Source organism: Ictidomys tridecemlineatus, chromosome 9, assembly GCF_052094955.1.
Source record: "Ictidomys tridecemlineatus isolate mIctTri1 chromosome 9, mIctTri1.hap1, whole genome shotgun sequence".
Lineage (NCBI taxonomy): Eukaryota > Metazoa > Chordata > Mammalia > Rodentia > Sciuridae > Ictidomys > Ictidomys tridecemlineatus.
This window is the reverse complement of record NC_135485.1, coordinates 100,408,225-100,425,442: the sequence shown is the minus strand read 5'-3', so window position 1 is coordinate 100,425,442 and position 17,218 is coordinate 100,408,225. Positions and strand designations below refer to the sequence as shown.

The 17,218-nt window shown below is 36.5% G+C and overlaps 1 protein-coding gene and 1 pseudogene across 2 annotated transcripts in view; both read right to left on the bottom strand.

Moving 5' to 3' along the window:
- The window catches only part of Manba (mannosidase beta), a 96,114-nt gene that overhangs the window by 67,423 nt on the left and 11,473 nt on the right, over nt 1-17,218 (bottom strand). For both annotated transcript variants that reach the window (XM_078021869.1, XM_078021870.1), the window contains exons 2-5: nt 13,325-13,419; nt 11,867-11,972; nt 10,899-11,069; nt 47-170 (exon numbers count right to left, since the gene is read on the bottom strand). In XM_078021869.1, coding sequence (XP_077877995.1) covers nt 47-170; nt 10,899-11,069; nt 11,867-11,972; nt 13,325-13,419 — 496 coding nt within the window. The remainder of the gene's footprint in view (nt 1-46; nt 171-10,898; nt 11,070-11,866; nt 11,973-13,324; nt 13,420-17,218) is intronic.
- Nucleotides 477-617, bottom strand: LOC120892659 (small nucleolar RNA SNORA42/SNORA80 family; annotated as a pseudogene).

The window sequence follows — 17,218 nt, the reverse complement described above, 5'->3', positions numbered from 1 at the left end:
ACAGAGGAGAAGACACAAAAACAAGAAATTACAATTCTTAACTTACCATACATTGGGACAAATGTGAAGTCATACAGATGACAAATATTATAGGCTTCAATTCTAACACCTTTCCAGATTCCTTGGGTAGGAAAAGAAGGCCCCCAGTCCCAACTAAAGGAACACTGTTCCTGTGATTTAAAGGGGGAAAAAGAAGATACATTCTGATTACTGTAAAATTTAAGTATTATGAAAAATGTTTTCTTTTAAAATATTATAAAATTACATGCATATCAATTTGTTAAAGTTGACATAACAAAATGCCATAGACTAGATAAGGTTTTACCAAATGAAATTCATCTTCTCACAGTTCTGGAGGCCAAAAACCCAAGATCAAGGTGTCAGGTTTGGTTTCTTATGAGGCCTCTCTTCTTGGCTCGAAGATAACCACCTTCTTTTTTTTTTTTTTTTTTTGTCTTCTTTTCTCCTCTTTTCTACACTGTGCAACCCTCTTCATTGCCAGCAGCCTAAGGCAGAGGCCAGGCAATGATTCAGGGCTACGGTTTGCTCTGGCACGGGACACTATGAGAGACGATAACCACCTTCTTGATGTATCCTCACATTGTCTTTTTCTATGCTCAAGCATCCCTGGTGACCTCTCTCTGTTGTCCAAATTTCCTCTTCTCACAACACTAGTCAGATTAGGGCCCACTCTAGCCACTTCATTTTAACTTAGTCATCTCCTTAAAAATAGAACGGGATAGGAAAGGTAGCAGAATACAACAATTACTAATTGGGCATTATGTAAAACTGTGGATGTATAACCGATGTGATTCTGCAATCTGCATTTGGGGTAAAATTGGGAGTTCATAACCCACTTCAATCTAATGTATGAAATATGATATGTCAAGAGCTTTGTAATGTTGTGAACAACCAATAAAAAAAAAAATTTATCTTCAGGGCTGGGGTAGAGTGCTTGCCTTGCATTTGTGAGGCACTTGGTTTGATCCTCAGCACCACATAAAAATAAATAAATAAAATATATATACTTAAAAAAATTTTTTCTCTCCAAATACAATTATATTCTGAGGTACTGGGGGTTAGGAATTCCACATGTAAATTTGGGGGCACTATTCAGTCCACAACAATGTGTGTGAGTGCATGCTTGCAAGTGGACACATTTCTCTGCAGCAACCCACAATTTTCCTCTTCTGATGTTTATACACTTGTATAATCCCTTCTCTTGACTATGTGTTGAATCTCAAAAAACAATTCCAACCAAAAGAATATAGCAGAGGTGATACTATTTTCAAAATTGGGTTATAAAAAACTGAGCCTCTTGCTTAGCTCTTTTGGCCAAGGAAAAAGCCAGCAGCCACATCCAGAAACAGCTCTGTGGGGAGACCCATGTGAGTGCTGGGAGGCCTACCAATAACCATGATGAGCCTAGCCCTCATCAAGGCTTGAGACGCCTGCAGCCCAGCTGGGTGGCAGCTTGACTACAACCTTGGGAGAGACTTTAAACCAGAAGCAAACAGCCACCCCAGCGTCAGGTTCCTAGTGGGCATAAACTGTGATAACAAATGTTTTAAGATAAAAATTTTGGTGTAATTTGCTGACAGAATATGTAACTATTACAATAATCAATATATCAACCTATGCAACATAATTTTTTGTTTTGGGTTTTGTTGTTGTTGTTGTTGTTATTGTTTGGTGCAGGGGATTGAACCCAATGGTGTTTAACCACTGAGCCATACCGTCCCCCTGGCCCTTTTTTATACTTTATTCAGAGACAGGGTCTTGTTGAGTTGTTAAGTGCCTTGTTAAGTTGCTTAGGCTGGCTCTGAACTCACAGTCCTCCTGCCTCAGCCTCCTGAGTCATTGGGATTACAGGTGTGTGCCACAGTGTTCCGCTCATAATTTTAACTGCTAAATTTATTTAGCAGAAATGTTTCTAAGAACATAAAATCCAACTATGAAGAGTTTATTCTTCAAAGGTTATTACATTGCGGCAACACAATAGTTATCTTTTATAAATGCCTTCAAAAGATCTCTGAACATAGCCGCTGTATTAAGTGTGATAACAATAAAGAATAAGTAACAACATTGAAAGATAAAAACAAGGCTGGGCTCAGTGTTGCATGACTGTAATCCCCACAGCTTGAGACAGGAGAATCTCAAGTCCAAAGCCAGCCTCAGCAACTCAGTGATGCCTTAAGCAACCCAGAAAAACCCTGTCTCTAAACAAAATATGAAAAAGCACTGAGGATGTGGCTCAGTGGTTAAGTGCCCCTGGATTCAATCCAGGGACCGAATTAAAAAAAAAAAAAAGATAAAAACATGATAAACAGTTTAAATGAAGCTCTAGTGAGACTCATCAAACCCTATCTCCTTGAGGGTGAATTCAGAAGTCTTTGTTTCTGAACACAGAGCCCTAAAGCAATCAGTTCAAATTTTAGACACTGACACAGGAGGCCAAGGCAAACATCTCATTCAATCTTATCAGCCCGGCTATCTGTCTCTCCCATTATGACACTCAATTTCCATAGTACAAAATTATAAAGGTTCCAAATCAAAAGTACAAAATGGTTCTCTTAATAAAACCTTTTCAAGAAGAAATTTTTTTCCAATTTCTACTTTTTAAAATAATCTTTTTTATTATTTATTTATTTATCTTTGTGGTGCTGGGGATGGAACCTAGGATCTTGAACATTCAACAAAAAGACAACAATGGGAATTGGTGGGGAAAAAACTAGAGAAGTTGACTCAGGTCACACAGAGCTAAGTATGGACTTCAGCCTAAAGACAATGAGATCTGTGGAATAATTTTTAAGAAGAGGAATATCATGATCATTTTTGTCTGAAAAGACCATTCTAGCTGTTCTGTGAACAACCAGTCAGAAGAAGGCAAGTGAGAATGCAGGGACATCAGTTAGGCAACCAGGGCAGTATTTCATGTAAGAAATAACTGAATTCAAGACCTAGTAGAAGAAATGGAACATGTATAGATTGAAGAGCTATTGAAGCTCACATCATCAAAAGGATTTAGTCATGAGTTGGTTGGAAGAGGAAATAAAGAGAGAGGGAGGTACCAGAATAACTCTTGAATTTCTGGCTTGAGCAACTGTTGCAGGCAGTATCCCATTCAGTAAAAACAGGAAACACAAGAAAAAGGATTTAGATCACAAATGCTGTGTGAACTTACTAAGTTTTAAAGTCCCGGTGAATCAGGCAAATGATAGTGATAAACAGAACTTGAGTATAAGGTCTGGAATTGAAAAGACATGGAGCCAAGGATACAATGTTGGGAGTTACTGCCAAGTCCATTGGCTAGTTGTTGTTGTTGCTTTAATTTTTATGTTGTAAGTCAACTGGGTACTAAATAAATGAAAGTAAATGAGGTAGCCTAGAGAAGGTATGAAATTAGAGAAGTGTCTATAACAGAAAGACGTTTGAATAATATAACTTTTAAGAGAAGCAGAACATGAATAGACACATAGAAAAAACAGCCAGGATGCAAGCGGGCAACAAAGAGGATGGCCTCAAACACTAGTAGGAGTTTGACACCTCTGTCTTTTCCACTGTTTAAATGATGGGAAAGATGGAGGACATCGTCTAAACTGGGCAAATGGGGAAAGCAAAGATGAGAGGGGATTTGTGTTGGTATGGAGAGAGTGGTCCAACATTGGGTGAAGGAGAGTTAAGCTTTTCCTCTTAAAAACCCAGTGTCACGTAGACTCCTAATGCAATCATGCACTAGCATCAGTTCAAGTCCTCATCAGATGTGGTGGCACACGCCAATAATCCCAGCAGCTCAGGAGGCTGAGACAGGATAGTGAGTTCAAAGCCAGCCTCAGCAAAAGTGAGGGGCTAAGCAACTCAGTGAGACCCTGTCTCTACACAAAATACAAAATAGGGCTGAGGATGTGGCTCAGTGGTCGAGTGCCCCTGAGTTCAATCCCCAGTTCCTAATAAATAAATCCCCAGTTCAATCCCTACTACTGCCATTGCTGCTGCTTCTGATTCCGCTGCTGCCAGCCTGAGGTTGCCTGGAGGTCTTCTTTCTGGGTGCTGTTGCCACAGAAGAGACCATTGCCCTGGATGCAATTGAAGCCGACATCACTGCTGACCCCCTAAGATCGCCTGTTGAGACTGCCCCTACAGCTGCAATTGTAGCTGCCACTGCAGCCCTTGCAGCCACTGCTACAGCCTCTGCAGCCACAACTACTGCTGACCCGCTGCCTGCTGCCAACAACCACTGCCACTACTGCTGCTACCATGGCCTACAGCACTCCTTCGGGGGAGACTCCAGGTTTGGTTGCATATGGCTGCACCCATTTTGGAACACCAGCTAGGACCTGGGGCCCAGGTGCCAGCAGGTTTACCACCACAAGAGCCTCTGTATGGGGACTGCAGCTAGGACCTGCAGGTCCACTATGAGGGGTGCCTGCAGGTTTGGAGGAGCCTGAGGTCTTCCTGCTGAGTGGCCCTTGTCTTGTTGCTACATCTCAAGATTGCTCCTTTGCATGAGTGTATCCCTGGTGGTCTCTCTGCAAGTAGGAATAGCATTGAGATCTTGGGACTGCAGTGTGGCCAAGCCTGAGGTATCTGAAGTTCAGATTGGTGGGATAGTGACTGGGATTGTGTGGGCTGTCTGGATTTGGTGATCCCAGGAGACATAGAGAGAAGGCGGAGAAACTGTTGAACACTGACAGAGATAGTTCGACTTTCCAGCAAGATTTATTTATTTTTTTATTTTTTGATTCGTTAATCTCTCTACCATATTTGGAACAGGATGTTTTTTATGCATCAGTGTGTGGAGGACAATGATATATGAATGGTGTTTTGTATTTTTGTTATATTCTTATGCCTTTGATTTTTTCTCTTTGTTTGTATTCTTCCTCTCTCTTGTCTATTTTCTTGGATTTTCTTTTCAACTTTTCTCCAACCAGCAGTCAATCTCTGTTGGCTCCTCTTCCACTCTTCTTATGAATTTTTACTTCTAAATTCTCTCTTCCTCCCTTGCAAATATTGCATACTACACTACCTCTGTTCTCTCATCCACCACTTGAAACTGTAAATCATTTTAACAAATATTCTGTTTGTACTATAGATAGTTATTGAACTCCATTTTGGTTTAATTTGAGAAACCAGTAGATGCCTTAGTGGGAACTATTAGGTTTAAGGGTATATAGTGTGCATGCTGGATGCTGTTGATATTGGTCTCACCAGTAAAGGTGAAGCACTGAAAACCTTCAGAGACACTATAGGTCTACAGGGTAGAATTTATCCTGTCTTAGATCCATAATTTCAGATGGGAAAACACACTAACAAAATGAAAAAAAAAAAAAAACAAGGGAACAAAATGCCTCAAACAAACCGAGATGCTTAACAGAAGTCACTGATAACACAATAGAAGAAATGTCCAAGAAGGAATTCAGATTGTACATAGTTAAATTGACATGTGAAGTAAAGAACAGTATAAGGAATGAAGTCAAAGAAAAAATATCCAGGAAGTGAAAGACCACTTCAATAAAGAGTTAGAGTTAGAGATCATTAAAAAAAAAAAAAAAAAAGTAGAAATCCTCAAAATGAAAGAATCAGTAACCAATTATAAATTCAATAGAAAGCATCATCAAAAGATTAGACCACTTGGAAGACAGAACCTCAGACAATGAAGTCAAAATATATAATCTTGAAAGTAAAGTTGAACATACAGAGAAGATGGTAAGAAACCATAAACATAATGTCCAAGAATTAGGGGATAACATGAAAAGACCAAATTTAAGAGTTATCAGAATAGATGAAGGAGCAGAGATATAAACTGTACAGTCTTTTCAATGATATGATAGCAGAAATTTCCCAAACCTGAAGAATGGAATGGAAAATCAAATACAAGAAGCATGCAAGACCCCAAATGTACAAAATTACAGCAGTCCCACACCAAGATACATTATAATAAAAATGACTAACACAGAGAATAAAGATAAAATCTTAAAGGCTGTGAGAGAAAAAAATCAAATTATGTATAGGGGGAAACCAATTTGCAAATATCTCACCTGATTTCTCAACCCAGACCTTCAAAGCTAGGAGATCCTAGAATAATATATTTCAAGCTCTAAAAGAAAACAGATGCCAACCAAGAATTTTATATCCAGCAAAATTAAGTTTCAGATTTGAAGATGAATTTAAAACCTTCCATGATTAACAAAATTAAAAGAATTCACAATTAGAAAGTCTATACTACAGAACATTCTCAAAAAAATATTCCACGAGAATGAAGTGAAAAAAAGGTGAAAACCAGCAAAGGAAGGACTGACACTAAAGGGACATTCAACCAAATGAGAAACTAAGACAAATCGAAAACCAGAAATAAATCAAAATGACAGAGAATTCAAATAATATCTCAATAATAACCTTGAATGTTAATGGCCTAAAATCATCAATCAAAAGACACAGACTAGCAGATTGGATTAAAAAGCAAAACCCAACAATATGCTGATTCAAGAGATTCACCTCATGGGCAAAGATATCCACAGGCTGAAGATCAAAGGATGGGAAAAAACTTATCACTCACATGGATTGTGTAAACAAGAAGGGGTTTCCATTCTCATTTCAGATAAAGTAGACTTTAAACCAAAGTTAATCAGAAGTGATAAAGACAGACATTTCATACTTCTTAAGGGAAGTATATATAAGCAGGATATAACAATTATAAATACTTATGCCCCAAACAATGGAGCATCTATATACATTTAAAAAAAAAAAAACCTTTTCAATTTCAAGAATCAAATAGAACAATAGTACTGGGTGACTTTAACATACCACTCTGACTACTGGACAGATCTTCCAAACAAAAACAAAAATTATGGTATATATGTGTATTAAGAATTGTAATGCAAAAAAAAGTACATGTTTAATGGCATAAGTAGACGTGAACATACTTTATATACAGAGATACGAAAAATTGTGCTCTATATGTGTAATAAGAATTGTAATGCATTCCACTGTTGTTGTATATTTAAAAAAAATAATAAAATCAATTTTTTTAAAAAAGAATTGTAATGCAAAACAAAAAAGAATAGTGTTTCCTTAGATTAGGTAGAGAGAAGTAAAAGGATGGGAAGGCAGGGGATTTGGGATAAGAAAGATAGTAGAATGAAACAGACACTATTACTTTATGTATATATGTAACTGTATGACCAATATGATTCTATAATATGTATACTCAGAAAAGTGAGAAATTATATCCCATCTATGTATATCAAAGTATATAAGTGCATTCTACTGTCATGTATAACTAATTAAAACATATAAAAATTAATTTAAAAAAGAAAAAAACTAAATAAGGAAACTATAGAACTAAATAATGCAATCAATAATTTAGATTTAACAGACATATATAGAATATTTCATTCATCAATGAATGAATACAGTTTATTCTCAGCAGGACAGAACTCCTTCTCTAAAATAGGCCATATCTTATGCCACAAAGCAATTCTTAGAAAATACAAAAAAACAGAGATAATACCTTGCATTCTATCAGACCAAAATGGAATGAAATTGGAAATCAATGACAAAATAAAAAATAGAAGCTACTGTAACAAATGGAGACTAAATAATACACAACTTAATGATGAATGGATAACAGAAGAAATCAAGGATGAAATTTTAAAATTCTTAGAGGTAAATGAGAACATTGATACAATGTATCAAAGTCTCTGTGATACTATGAAAGCAGTAATAAGAAGAAAGTTTATTGCATTGAGTCCCATTCATTAAAAAAATAAAAAGTCAACCAAAAAAATGACCTAACACCACATCTTAAAGCCCTAGAAAAAGAAGAACAAATCAATCCCCAAAACAGAAGACAGGAAATAATTAATATCAGAGCTAAAATCAATGAAATTGAAATAAAATAAACAATAGCAAAAATTGACAAAACTAAAAGTTGGTTCTTTGAAGACATAAATAAAATTGACAAACCATTGGCCATGCTAACAAAGAGAAGGAGAGAGAAAACTCAAATTACTAAAATATGTAATGAAAACGGAAATATCACAACAGACACTACAGAAATGCAGAAGATAATTAGAAGTTATTTTGGAAAATTTGTACTCCAATAAAACAGAAAATATCAAAGGCATCAACAAATTTCTATAAGCATGGGATGTGCCCAAACTGAATCAGAATGATATACTCAATTTAAACAGATCAATTTCAAGTGACGAAATAGAAGACACTCTCAGAAGCCTACCAACCAAGAAAAGCCCAGGACCAGATGAATACACAGCTGAGTTCTACAAGACCTTTAAAGAAGAGCTAATACCAATACTCTTCAAATTATTTCATGAAATAGAAAAAAAGGGGGCACTTCCAAACTCACTCTATGAGGCCAACCAATATCACCCTGATTCCAAAACCAGGCAAAGACATGTCAAAGAAAGAAAACCTCAGACCAATATCTCTAGTGAACATAGATGCAAAAATTCTCAATAAAATTCTGGCAGATCAAATACAAAAACATATCAAAAAGATAGCGCACCCTCCCAGGGGTGCAAGGTTGGTTCAATATACGGAAATCAATAAATATAATTCATCACATCAATAGTCTTAAAGATAAGAACCATATGATCATCAACAAAATACAGTACCCCTTCATGTTCAAAACACTAGAAAAACTAGGGATAACAGGAAAATATCTCAACATTGTAAAAGCTATCTATGCTAAGCCCCAGGCCAACATCATTCTAAATGGAGAAAAATTGAAAGCATTCCCTCTAAAAATGGGAACAAGACTAGTACTTATTCACCACTTCTATTTAACACTAGCCTGAGCAATTAGAGAGATGAAAGAAACTAAAGAGATACAGATAGGAAAAGAAGAACTCAAATTAGCACTATTTATTGACAATATGATTCTATACTTAGAAGACCCAAAACACTCTACAGAAAACTTCTAGAACTAATAAATGAATTCAGCAAAGTAGCAGGATATGAAATCAACAGCCATGAATCAAAGGCATTTCTGTATATCAGTGACAAATCCTCTGAAAGGGAAATGAGGAAAACTAAACCATTTACAATAGCCTCAAAAAAAAAAAAAAAAAAAAAGAAAGAAAGAAAGAAAAGAAAAGAAAAGAAAAAACCTTGGGAATCAACTTAATGAAAGAGGTGAAAGACGTCTACGACAAAAACTACAGAACACTAAAGAAAGAAATTAAAGAAGACCTTAGAAGATGGAAAGATCTCCGTTGTTCTTGGATAGGCAGAATTAATGTTGTCAAAATGACCATACTACCAAAAGCACTATACAAATTTAATGCAATTCCAATAAAAGTCTCATTGACATTCCTCATAGAAATAGAAAAAGCAGTCATGAAATTCATCTGGAAAAATAAGAAACCTAGAATAGCTAAAGCAATCCTTAGCAAGAAGAGTAAAGCAGGTGGCATTACTATACCAGACCTTAAACCATACTACAGAGCAATAATAACAAAAATGGCATGGTATTGGCACCAAAATAGACTTGTAGACCAATGGTACAGAATAGAGGATGCAAAGACAAACCCACATAAATACGGTTATCTCATACTAGACAAGGGTGCCAAAAACATTTACTGGAGAAAAGATAGCCTATTCAACAAATGGTGCTGGCAAAACTGGAAATCCATATGTAGCAAAATAAAACAAAATGAAATTAAACCTCTATCTCTCACCCTGCACAAAAATCAACTCAAAGTGGATCAAAGACTCAGGCACTAGAATGGAGACCCTGCACCTAATAGAAGAAAAAATAGGCCCAAATCTATACTATGTCAGCCTAGGATGTCTCTTCCTTAACAAGAGTCCTAAAAAACAAGAAGAAAAATCAAGAATTAATAAATTTACAATAGCTAGACTGTAAAACCAACCTAGGTGTCCCTCAATAGATGAATGGATAAAGAAAATGTGGTATATATACTCAATGGACTATTATTCAGCTTTAAAGAAGAGTAAAATTATTTGCCAGTAAATTGTTGGAGTTGGAAAATATCATGCTAAGCGAAGTACGTCAATCCCACAAAACCAAAGGCTGAATGATTTCTCTAATATGCAGATGCTAATTCACAATAAGGCGGGGGGGGGCACTAGAGAAGAATAGCTTTACCTTATATTAGGTAGAGCGAAGTGATGGGAGGGAAGGGGAGCAGATGTGGGGATAGGAAAGATTGTAAAATGAAACAGACATTATTATTGTATGTGTATATGTGACTGCATGACCAATATGATTCTGCAACATATTACACTCAAAAAAAATGAGAAATCCACATCCCATCTAAGTATGATATATCAAAGTGCATAAATACATTTTACTGTCATGTAAAACTAATTAAAACAAATAAAAAATTTAAAATAAATAAACAAAATTCAAGTCCTCTAAACTGGAAGAAGACTCAAACAAAAATAATTAATTTGGTGGCTTTTATTATCTTTTTATTAGATTTTATGAGAAACTAATAGTAAAATATGAGAACATGTCAGCATACATACTACATATATTTTTAAAATATATGTTATATTTGCTGAAGGTTGCCAATCCCCAGAATCACTAATAAATTTTCATATTTGGTGAAAAGTCTGACAAATCCAAATTTTAAAAAATAATTTTTAAAGTTACACTATCAGCCTCATCATTTTCTTCTTTATCTGGTGTTCCCTAAGTTCTGATGTGGTCAGGAAGAAAACCTGGGAAGATAAAGATTCCCCATGAAAATCCAGATACTCTTCCTTATTTCAAATTTTCAAGACCCACCATGGGGTCAGGAAAGAAACTTTCAACTTTTGAAAGGCCACTGGAGTTTCAAGCAAGCAGCATTTCATAAGTGGGCACACCCCACCTTCAAAGCTAAAAACCTATCCCTTGAACAGATCGTTACCTTTCGAATGAAGTTGACATGGCATTCACCCTTCTGCACACGTGGAGGGCAGTTGGGAGGCACCTCACGGCTAGTGTAAGCTTTGCTCTGTTTTGTGGCGTACAACACTGCTGACTGGAAACGCAGCTCAATGGAGTTCACGTCTCTGATCACATTGGTAATATCAAAGATCTGTATTAAAGGGGAAGAACAGATAACCCCATGATGTGCAAGAATTCTTGTGTGTAAAATTTTAGATAAAGGTAGAATATATGAAAAATGTATAAAATATTCAAATCTAGAGTTACCCTGCCAATGAAAAGCAGCTCTCCAAAATAGCAGAACTTAGTTACCCACTTTTAATTACAACTAAGCATATTCCCCCACCCAAACACAGATTTCTAGGTTTCTCCTTCTATTTTTACTGACAGATGATGGTCCAGGGAAATAGAACAGAAAGTATCTTTAGCCCTGGAATGTCTGCTCTAGCTATTTGCACGTGGCCTTGAACTGCCAAGGATTCCTAGACACATCACGACAACCCAACTCTCTGGAATGCATAGCATGTATTTCTAAGTCATAGTTATATATATATTTGAAATGCCTACCCTTGAAAGGAAAAGGAGATCAGGATACGATCTCTTACTCTATTCCAGAAAGAAAACATTTTCTTTTGAAAATAATTTGTCAGTTGTCCTCTCCCGTGCAACTCTGGCTCACCGGACAACAAAGAAGAGAATAGCACTGTCCCACACTTCCTAGATATCAAGAACTTGCCAACCATCTCATAATTTGCTTATTAAATCCCCATGATCTGTAGTGTTTTCATGACTCTACAAATGGGGCAACTGAGAAACACAGTAACTTACTCCTTGTTGCAAAAAGCTTACATTTGTCTCATGGCCAGTTATGCACTTGCCTTTCTCTATCCACAAAACAACATAAACACACATGAATTTTTTTTTAACCTGATATCATTATGTACTTACGTATTTGGTGAACATGTTGTCAGTTTTCCCAATAGTTACATTATTCAACAGGATTTCTGAAACTGTATCAACTCCCTCAAATATCAAATTTATCATTTGCCATTTGCTAGGAAAATAAAACATTTTGAAAGCAAGATGCAGAAACATCAACTTACAAAAGTCTTTTTGTAATTAAGAACTAAAGAAATATTTCACAGAAAATGTACATTCTTAAACAGTAATTTTCAACAGAAGTTTCAGGAATATTTGTTTAATATTTATTGCTATTTTTGTTTAATATTTGTTGCTATTTTTTGAGTAATCCAGCTCATCATTCTCTATAATATATCTATCAATCACCATAAAATCCAGCACAACTTATAATTTCCAATTGCATCGTTTTTTCTTTCAGTTACTTCACAAAGTTCTTATGAGAATCAAGTTAAATAATAGACACAAAACATTTTCACAAACTATTACATTCACTGACACTATCTAAGAGAATGTATTAGCTACTAACTTGTATCTCTAAGTGAATGCTATGTGCCCAGTACTATGCTAAGCCTCGCAGGAACATGCTCTGAACTTAAGGAGTATGAAAGCTGGCTAGTATTCAAGCCAAATACACAGGAAACAAAAACTTCCAATCTATCCTACTATGTAGTAGAGCCAGAAACAATTTAGGCTCTGACTGGAAAACGGTGCTTCATTAAGAGAAATGACAAAGCCATTAGGACATAAAAAAGTTTTTTAAGAGGGAATATCAGTTGATTGGATTTTGGATATGTAAATAAAGCTCAAAGTGAAATAAGACTGCTCGGGAAGTGTTATAAGTCATTTGAAAATAAAAGCCTGGAGCCTAGTTAACTCCATGATACTAAGCATGATACTAAGTTCTGAATTAGTTTTTTAAGAGACTAGAAAATAATTACCAAAAAATTTCATATAAAGGGGACAGAAAATTTTTTAAATTTAATACTAATGGTGTTATATATACTTAAATTACATTCTTCTTTATATAGAAATATATGCTTATAATAACACAGAGCATTACTGAAAATAGTAACTGTAGTTCTCTTCATGGCCTCATAACATGGCATAAGTCCAAGGTCATAGTCTCAGTAGCTGGTCAGCACCACACAGAACAAAATCAAGTATCTCTGATTCTATTTAACAATGCTATAAAATGCATACATACACTTATTGGTTACTGGGGAGAGGGTGGAGAAGAGGAAATTTACATAGGAGAACTGACGAGGTCTAAGTAATTTCATTATAATCATTGGACAAATGATTCCATAAAACATGATTTCATGATTAATGATCAGTGGCAAACACAAAACATTAATCACACATTCACTCTTATTATAGTAAAAGGCTTTAATCTGACTTAAATCTCTGATATGAAACCTAAGCAAAGGTAAAAGAAAGCTCAAATAATAACTATAGTATATGTACAAATAACTATTGTATATGTACCTGCTATCAAAAGGAATTTTAAATTCCTTGCTATAAATCCAGTTATCCAAGGAAATCCATCTGTAGTTAAGGTCATTAAATCCATAGTAAGGATCCTGTTGACAAAAGATAAAAATTATTGTAGACAGCTAAGTATATAAAAATAAATCAATAAAACAAATTTCTACCAACAGTTATTGATCACCTAAAAATTAATGAGCTCTTGGCCTAAGAGCACAAAAAGGTCAGATCTTTAACAATGAAAGATTTGGAGGAAAAAAATTCCAACAAAACACCTAAAAATGGAAACGTTATGAGATATTGGTAGAGACTGAAAGACAGTTTTGATAATAGCCAGGACTCTCAGGCCTTTTAGTTCGCTTTGCTTGTTGCTGCCACTTCCTCGCTGGCCTCCAGGGGGCACACTTCTCTTCTACTGCCCAAAGGTCAGTAAAACTCCCATTCTCTGGTTTCCTTTATTATTTCCAAAGTTAATTTTTTCATTAACTTTACTAAATGGCACACAAATGATGTCTATAGAGAACACACAGCACACATACAGATAAACTTACAAACAGAAGGTTTCCTATATATATTATCCTTGATCAGATATGCAAACTCCTACCCACCAGCCAAATGCAGCTCCCTGTCTGTTTTTGTGTGGCCAGCAAGCTAAGAATGGATATATGTCCATAAATGAAAGTTTCATTGGCACTCAGACATGCCTATGCCTTTACATATTATATACGATTGTTTCATGCTGCAGTGGCAGAGCCAAGTAGAGGTGTCAGAGACTATATGGCCTCCAAAGTAAAAAAATGTTTATTATCCAGCACTTTACTGAAAACACTGGCCATCCCTTGCCCAAGACTAGCCTCCTCACATATCTTGATTCAGTTGAGTATCTAGCCCCAAGTCCTCCATTTCATAATCTCCATATCATTCTTTCCCTACTCATTTTCCACCTTTGACCTTTCATAAAAGGGCTCCCAGGCATACAGCAGAACAGAGAGTAGTAAGTGAAGCTTTTCAGTTTGTCTGTGAACATCACTATGGCTGCAGAGAAGAAAGCTGTGTGGGCACAGGGGGACTCCCCCCGTCATCATGGACAGGGTCAGGGGTTATTAACTTAGGGAATACAACTCCAAATGGAGGAAAAACCAACTTTGTCTAGGTTCCACAAACGTAAGAGCTAAATGACCCGGTGAGGGTAGCAGTGGCCAGCTGACAGCTGTCCTGGACACCAATCTGTCAGAGGCACTAGAGCATCACTGAGTGTGTGTGTATCAAGATCAAGATAGGAGCAGTCAGCCACAAACTTCTCCTAACTGCAAGAAATGTTTCTATAACCTATAGGAGAGAGAGTAAATAATGAGATTCAATAACAACTGGTAATTATCAAACTGATTTTTCTTTTTTTGGTAGCAGGGATTAAATCCAGGGGCACTCAACCATTGAGCCTTTTTATTTATTTATTTATTTATCTTTTTTTTTTTTTAAGATAGGGTCTCACTAAGTTGCTTAGGACCTCACTAAGTTGCTGAGCCTGGCTTTGAACTTGAGATCCTCCTGCCTCAGCCCCCCAAATCACAGGGATTACAGGCCTCTGCCACCGCACCTGGCTATCAAACTGATTTTTAAGTACTGGTCAATGGTAAGGTTTTATTCTGTTAAAAAGTGTGGGTCAGGCCCAACTAACTTGCCTCTTTTCCTTCTCACCCCACACACAGGACTCAGCCTCTCCAATGAATAAACATGGAACAAATATTTAAGGACACAGGTTTGAAGAGGCACTTGATTGTTAACTTAGCCATGTGTCTCTACCAGACCCCTATTTATAACTCTACATTGTGGACTTAGTCCAATACAGTTAAAAATATCATGAGAAGGAAAGTGTGAGAGCAACTCTGCCACAACACCTCAACACAACAGGCCCAGGGCTGGCTGGCCATCTGGCTGGCAAACCTCAAGTCCCCATCCTGTCTTCCAGGTCCTCGGAGGAAGCTGCATGTTCAGTTCAAGAGGGCAATCTTTCTAGGTACATTTTTTCATATACAAACAGAATATACAGGTTAAAATGTTTCTCTGACTTGAGAGAACCCAATCTGAGAAATCTTCATACTGTATAATTGCAAATACATGACATTTTTCAACAAAAATCTGTCTGGGACTGAGCTCCTGCCCTAGGCCCCAACAGAGCAGACCAGACCAGACCAAAATGGCATCACTCATGTGAAATGCCATATAATCAAACAAACTTTAAGGAAGCAGGTAGATCCCCAAACAGACCAGGTTTTTCTAAAAACAGGGTATTCCGGTTCACGGAATTTAGCGTAATAAAGAAGTCCTCTCTGCTTTAACTCTTAAAAGAAAAGGAACCAAACATTTTCTTTTTCTATTATCTGTTTGCCTGTTGTCATCTTAAATCCTCCTACTGTTCCGCCAATGAGTGGGAGGTCTCATTCCTTTTTAGAGAATGGAGGTGGTTCTGGTTCATAAATTGTGAATAAAAGCTCACTGAACCTTTAAATTTGTTGTCATAATTTTGTCTTTTAACACAGAAAAGGCAATACTACAAGAGACGGTAAAAGGATCAGTGGCTGCCAAGGGTTGAAAGGGAAGGCAGGATGAATAGTTGGAACACAGAGGATGTTTAAGCAGTGAAACTATTCTGTGTCGTTCTATAGTGGTGTATATGTGCCATTATACATTTGTCCTAATCCACTGACTGTACAACCAAAAGTGAGCCCAGATGCAAAGTGTGGGCCTTGGGTGATAATGACGTTTCAGTGTTGGTGCATTGATTGTAACAGATGCACCACTTTGTATCATTCTGGTGGGGAATGTCCATAGGAGGGAAGCTGTGCTGGTGTGGGATAGGGAACACTCTGTACTTTCCATTCAATTTTGCTCATGATCTATAACTGCTCTATAAAAGATAGTCTATTACAAATTTTGTTCTTACTAAGGAAAAATACCATATAAAACGGTTTCAGAGGCTTAGATTACATTTGTAATAACTACTCCAAATGTTAATCAACCAACTTAATTTAGTTCCAGATTGATCCAACCCCCTAGAATCATATTAAAATTCTGAGTCCTATTTAAAGCAAACAGCATCTCAGTGTTAACTTTTAATACTGAGGACCCAGGTATATCACTGAGCTATTAAGCAAACCCATGAACCCTAAGATCAATAACAGTATTATTGCTGACCATGTACTGTATATCACCCTCCAAACAGGCACTCATATATTCTTATCTTCATAATAAACACATTTTACAGAGGAAGAAACTAAACCTCTAAAAGCTGAAGTGTCTTTCCTGAGGTCCGGTGACCAAGCAAAAAGAAACCAGCTTAGTCTAACAACTTTTCTTTGGACTAGATTATATGCTTCATGTCACATTTATTTACACTCTTATATCAGATGACATCTGCAACATTCATAATCATAGCTAAAAGTTATTGCCTGTGACCCTACTAGGGAGGTACAATTACCATTCCCATATACTCACAAAGAATTCAAGGCTCAAAGGCAAGCAGCAATTAAATTATGGAGCATTGACTCAGACCTAAGAAATCTGTCTCAGAGTCCAACCACGTAATCATTACCTAGTAGAGCCATTAGTGTCATAAACACCATCAATACTTACAATGTCAGTGCTATTTATAAAGCACGAACCATGAGATAAATATGGCATGTGTGTGCCTGAGCTGGTTATTTATAATTGATATTTACCCAACTTACAACATGTCAACAAACCAGGTACCATCAGAGCAACTAAATGACAGCATTAGTCTCATTTTCTCAGTAAGCTTCTGGCCTCCATTTATTGTAGATATATAGATTGGTTATAGATGTACAGACTACTTAACCAGGTATAGATATTCCTCCCAAATTCTGCTTTCTCCCA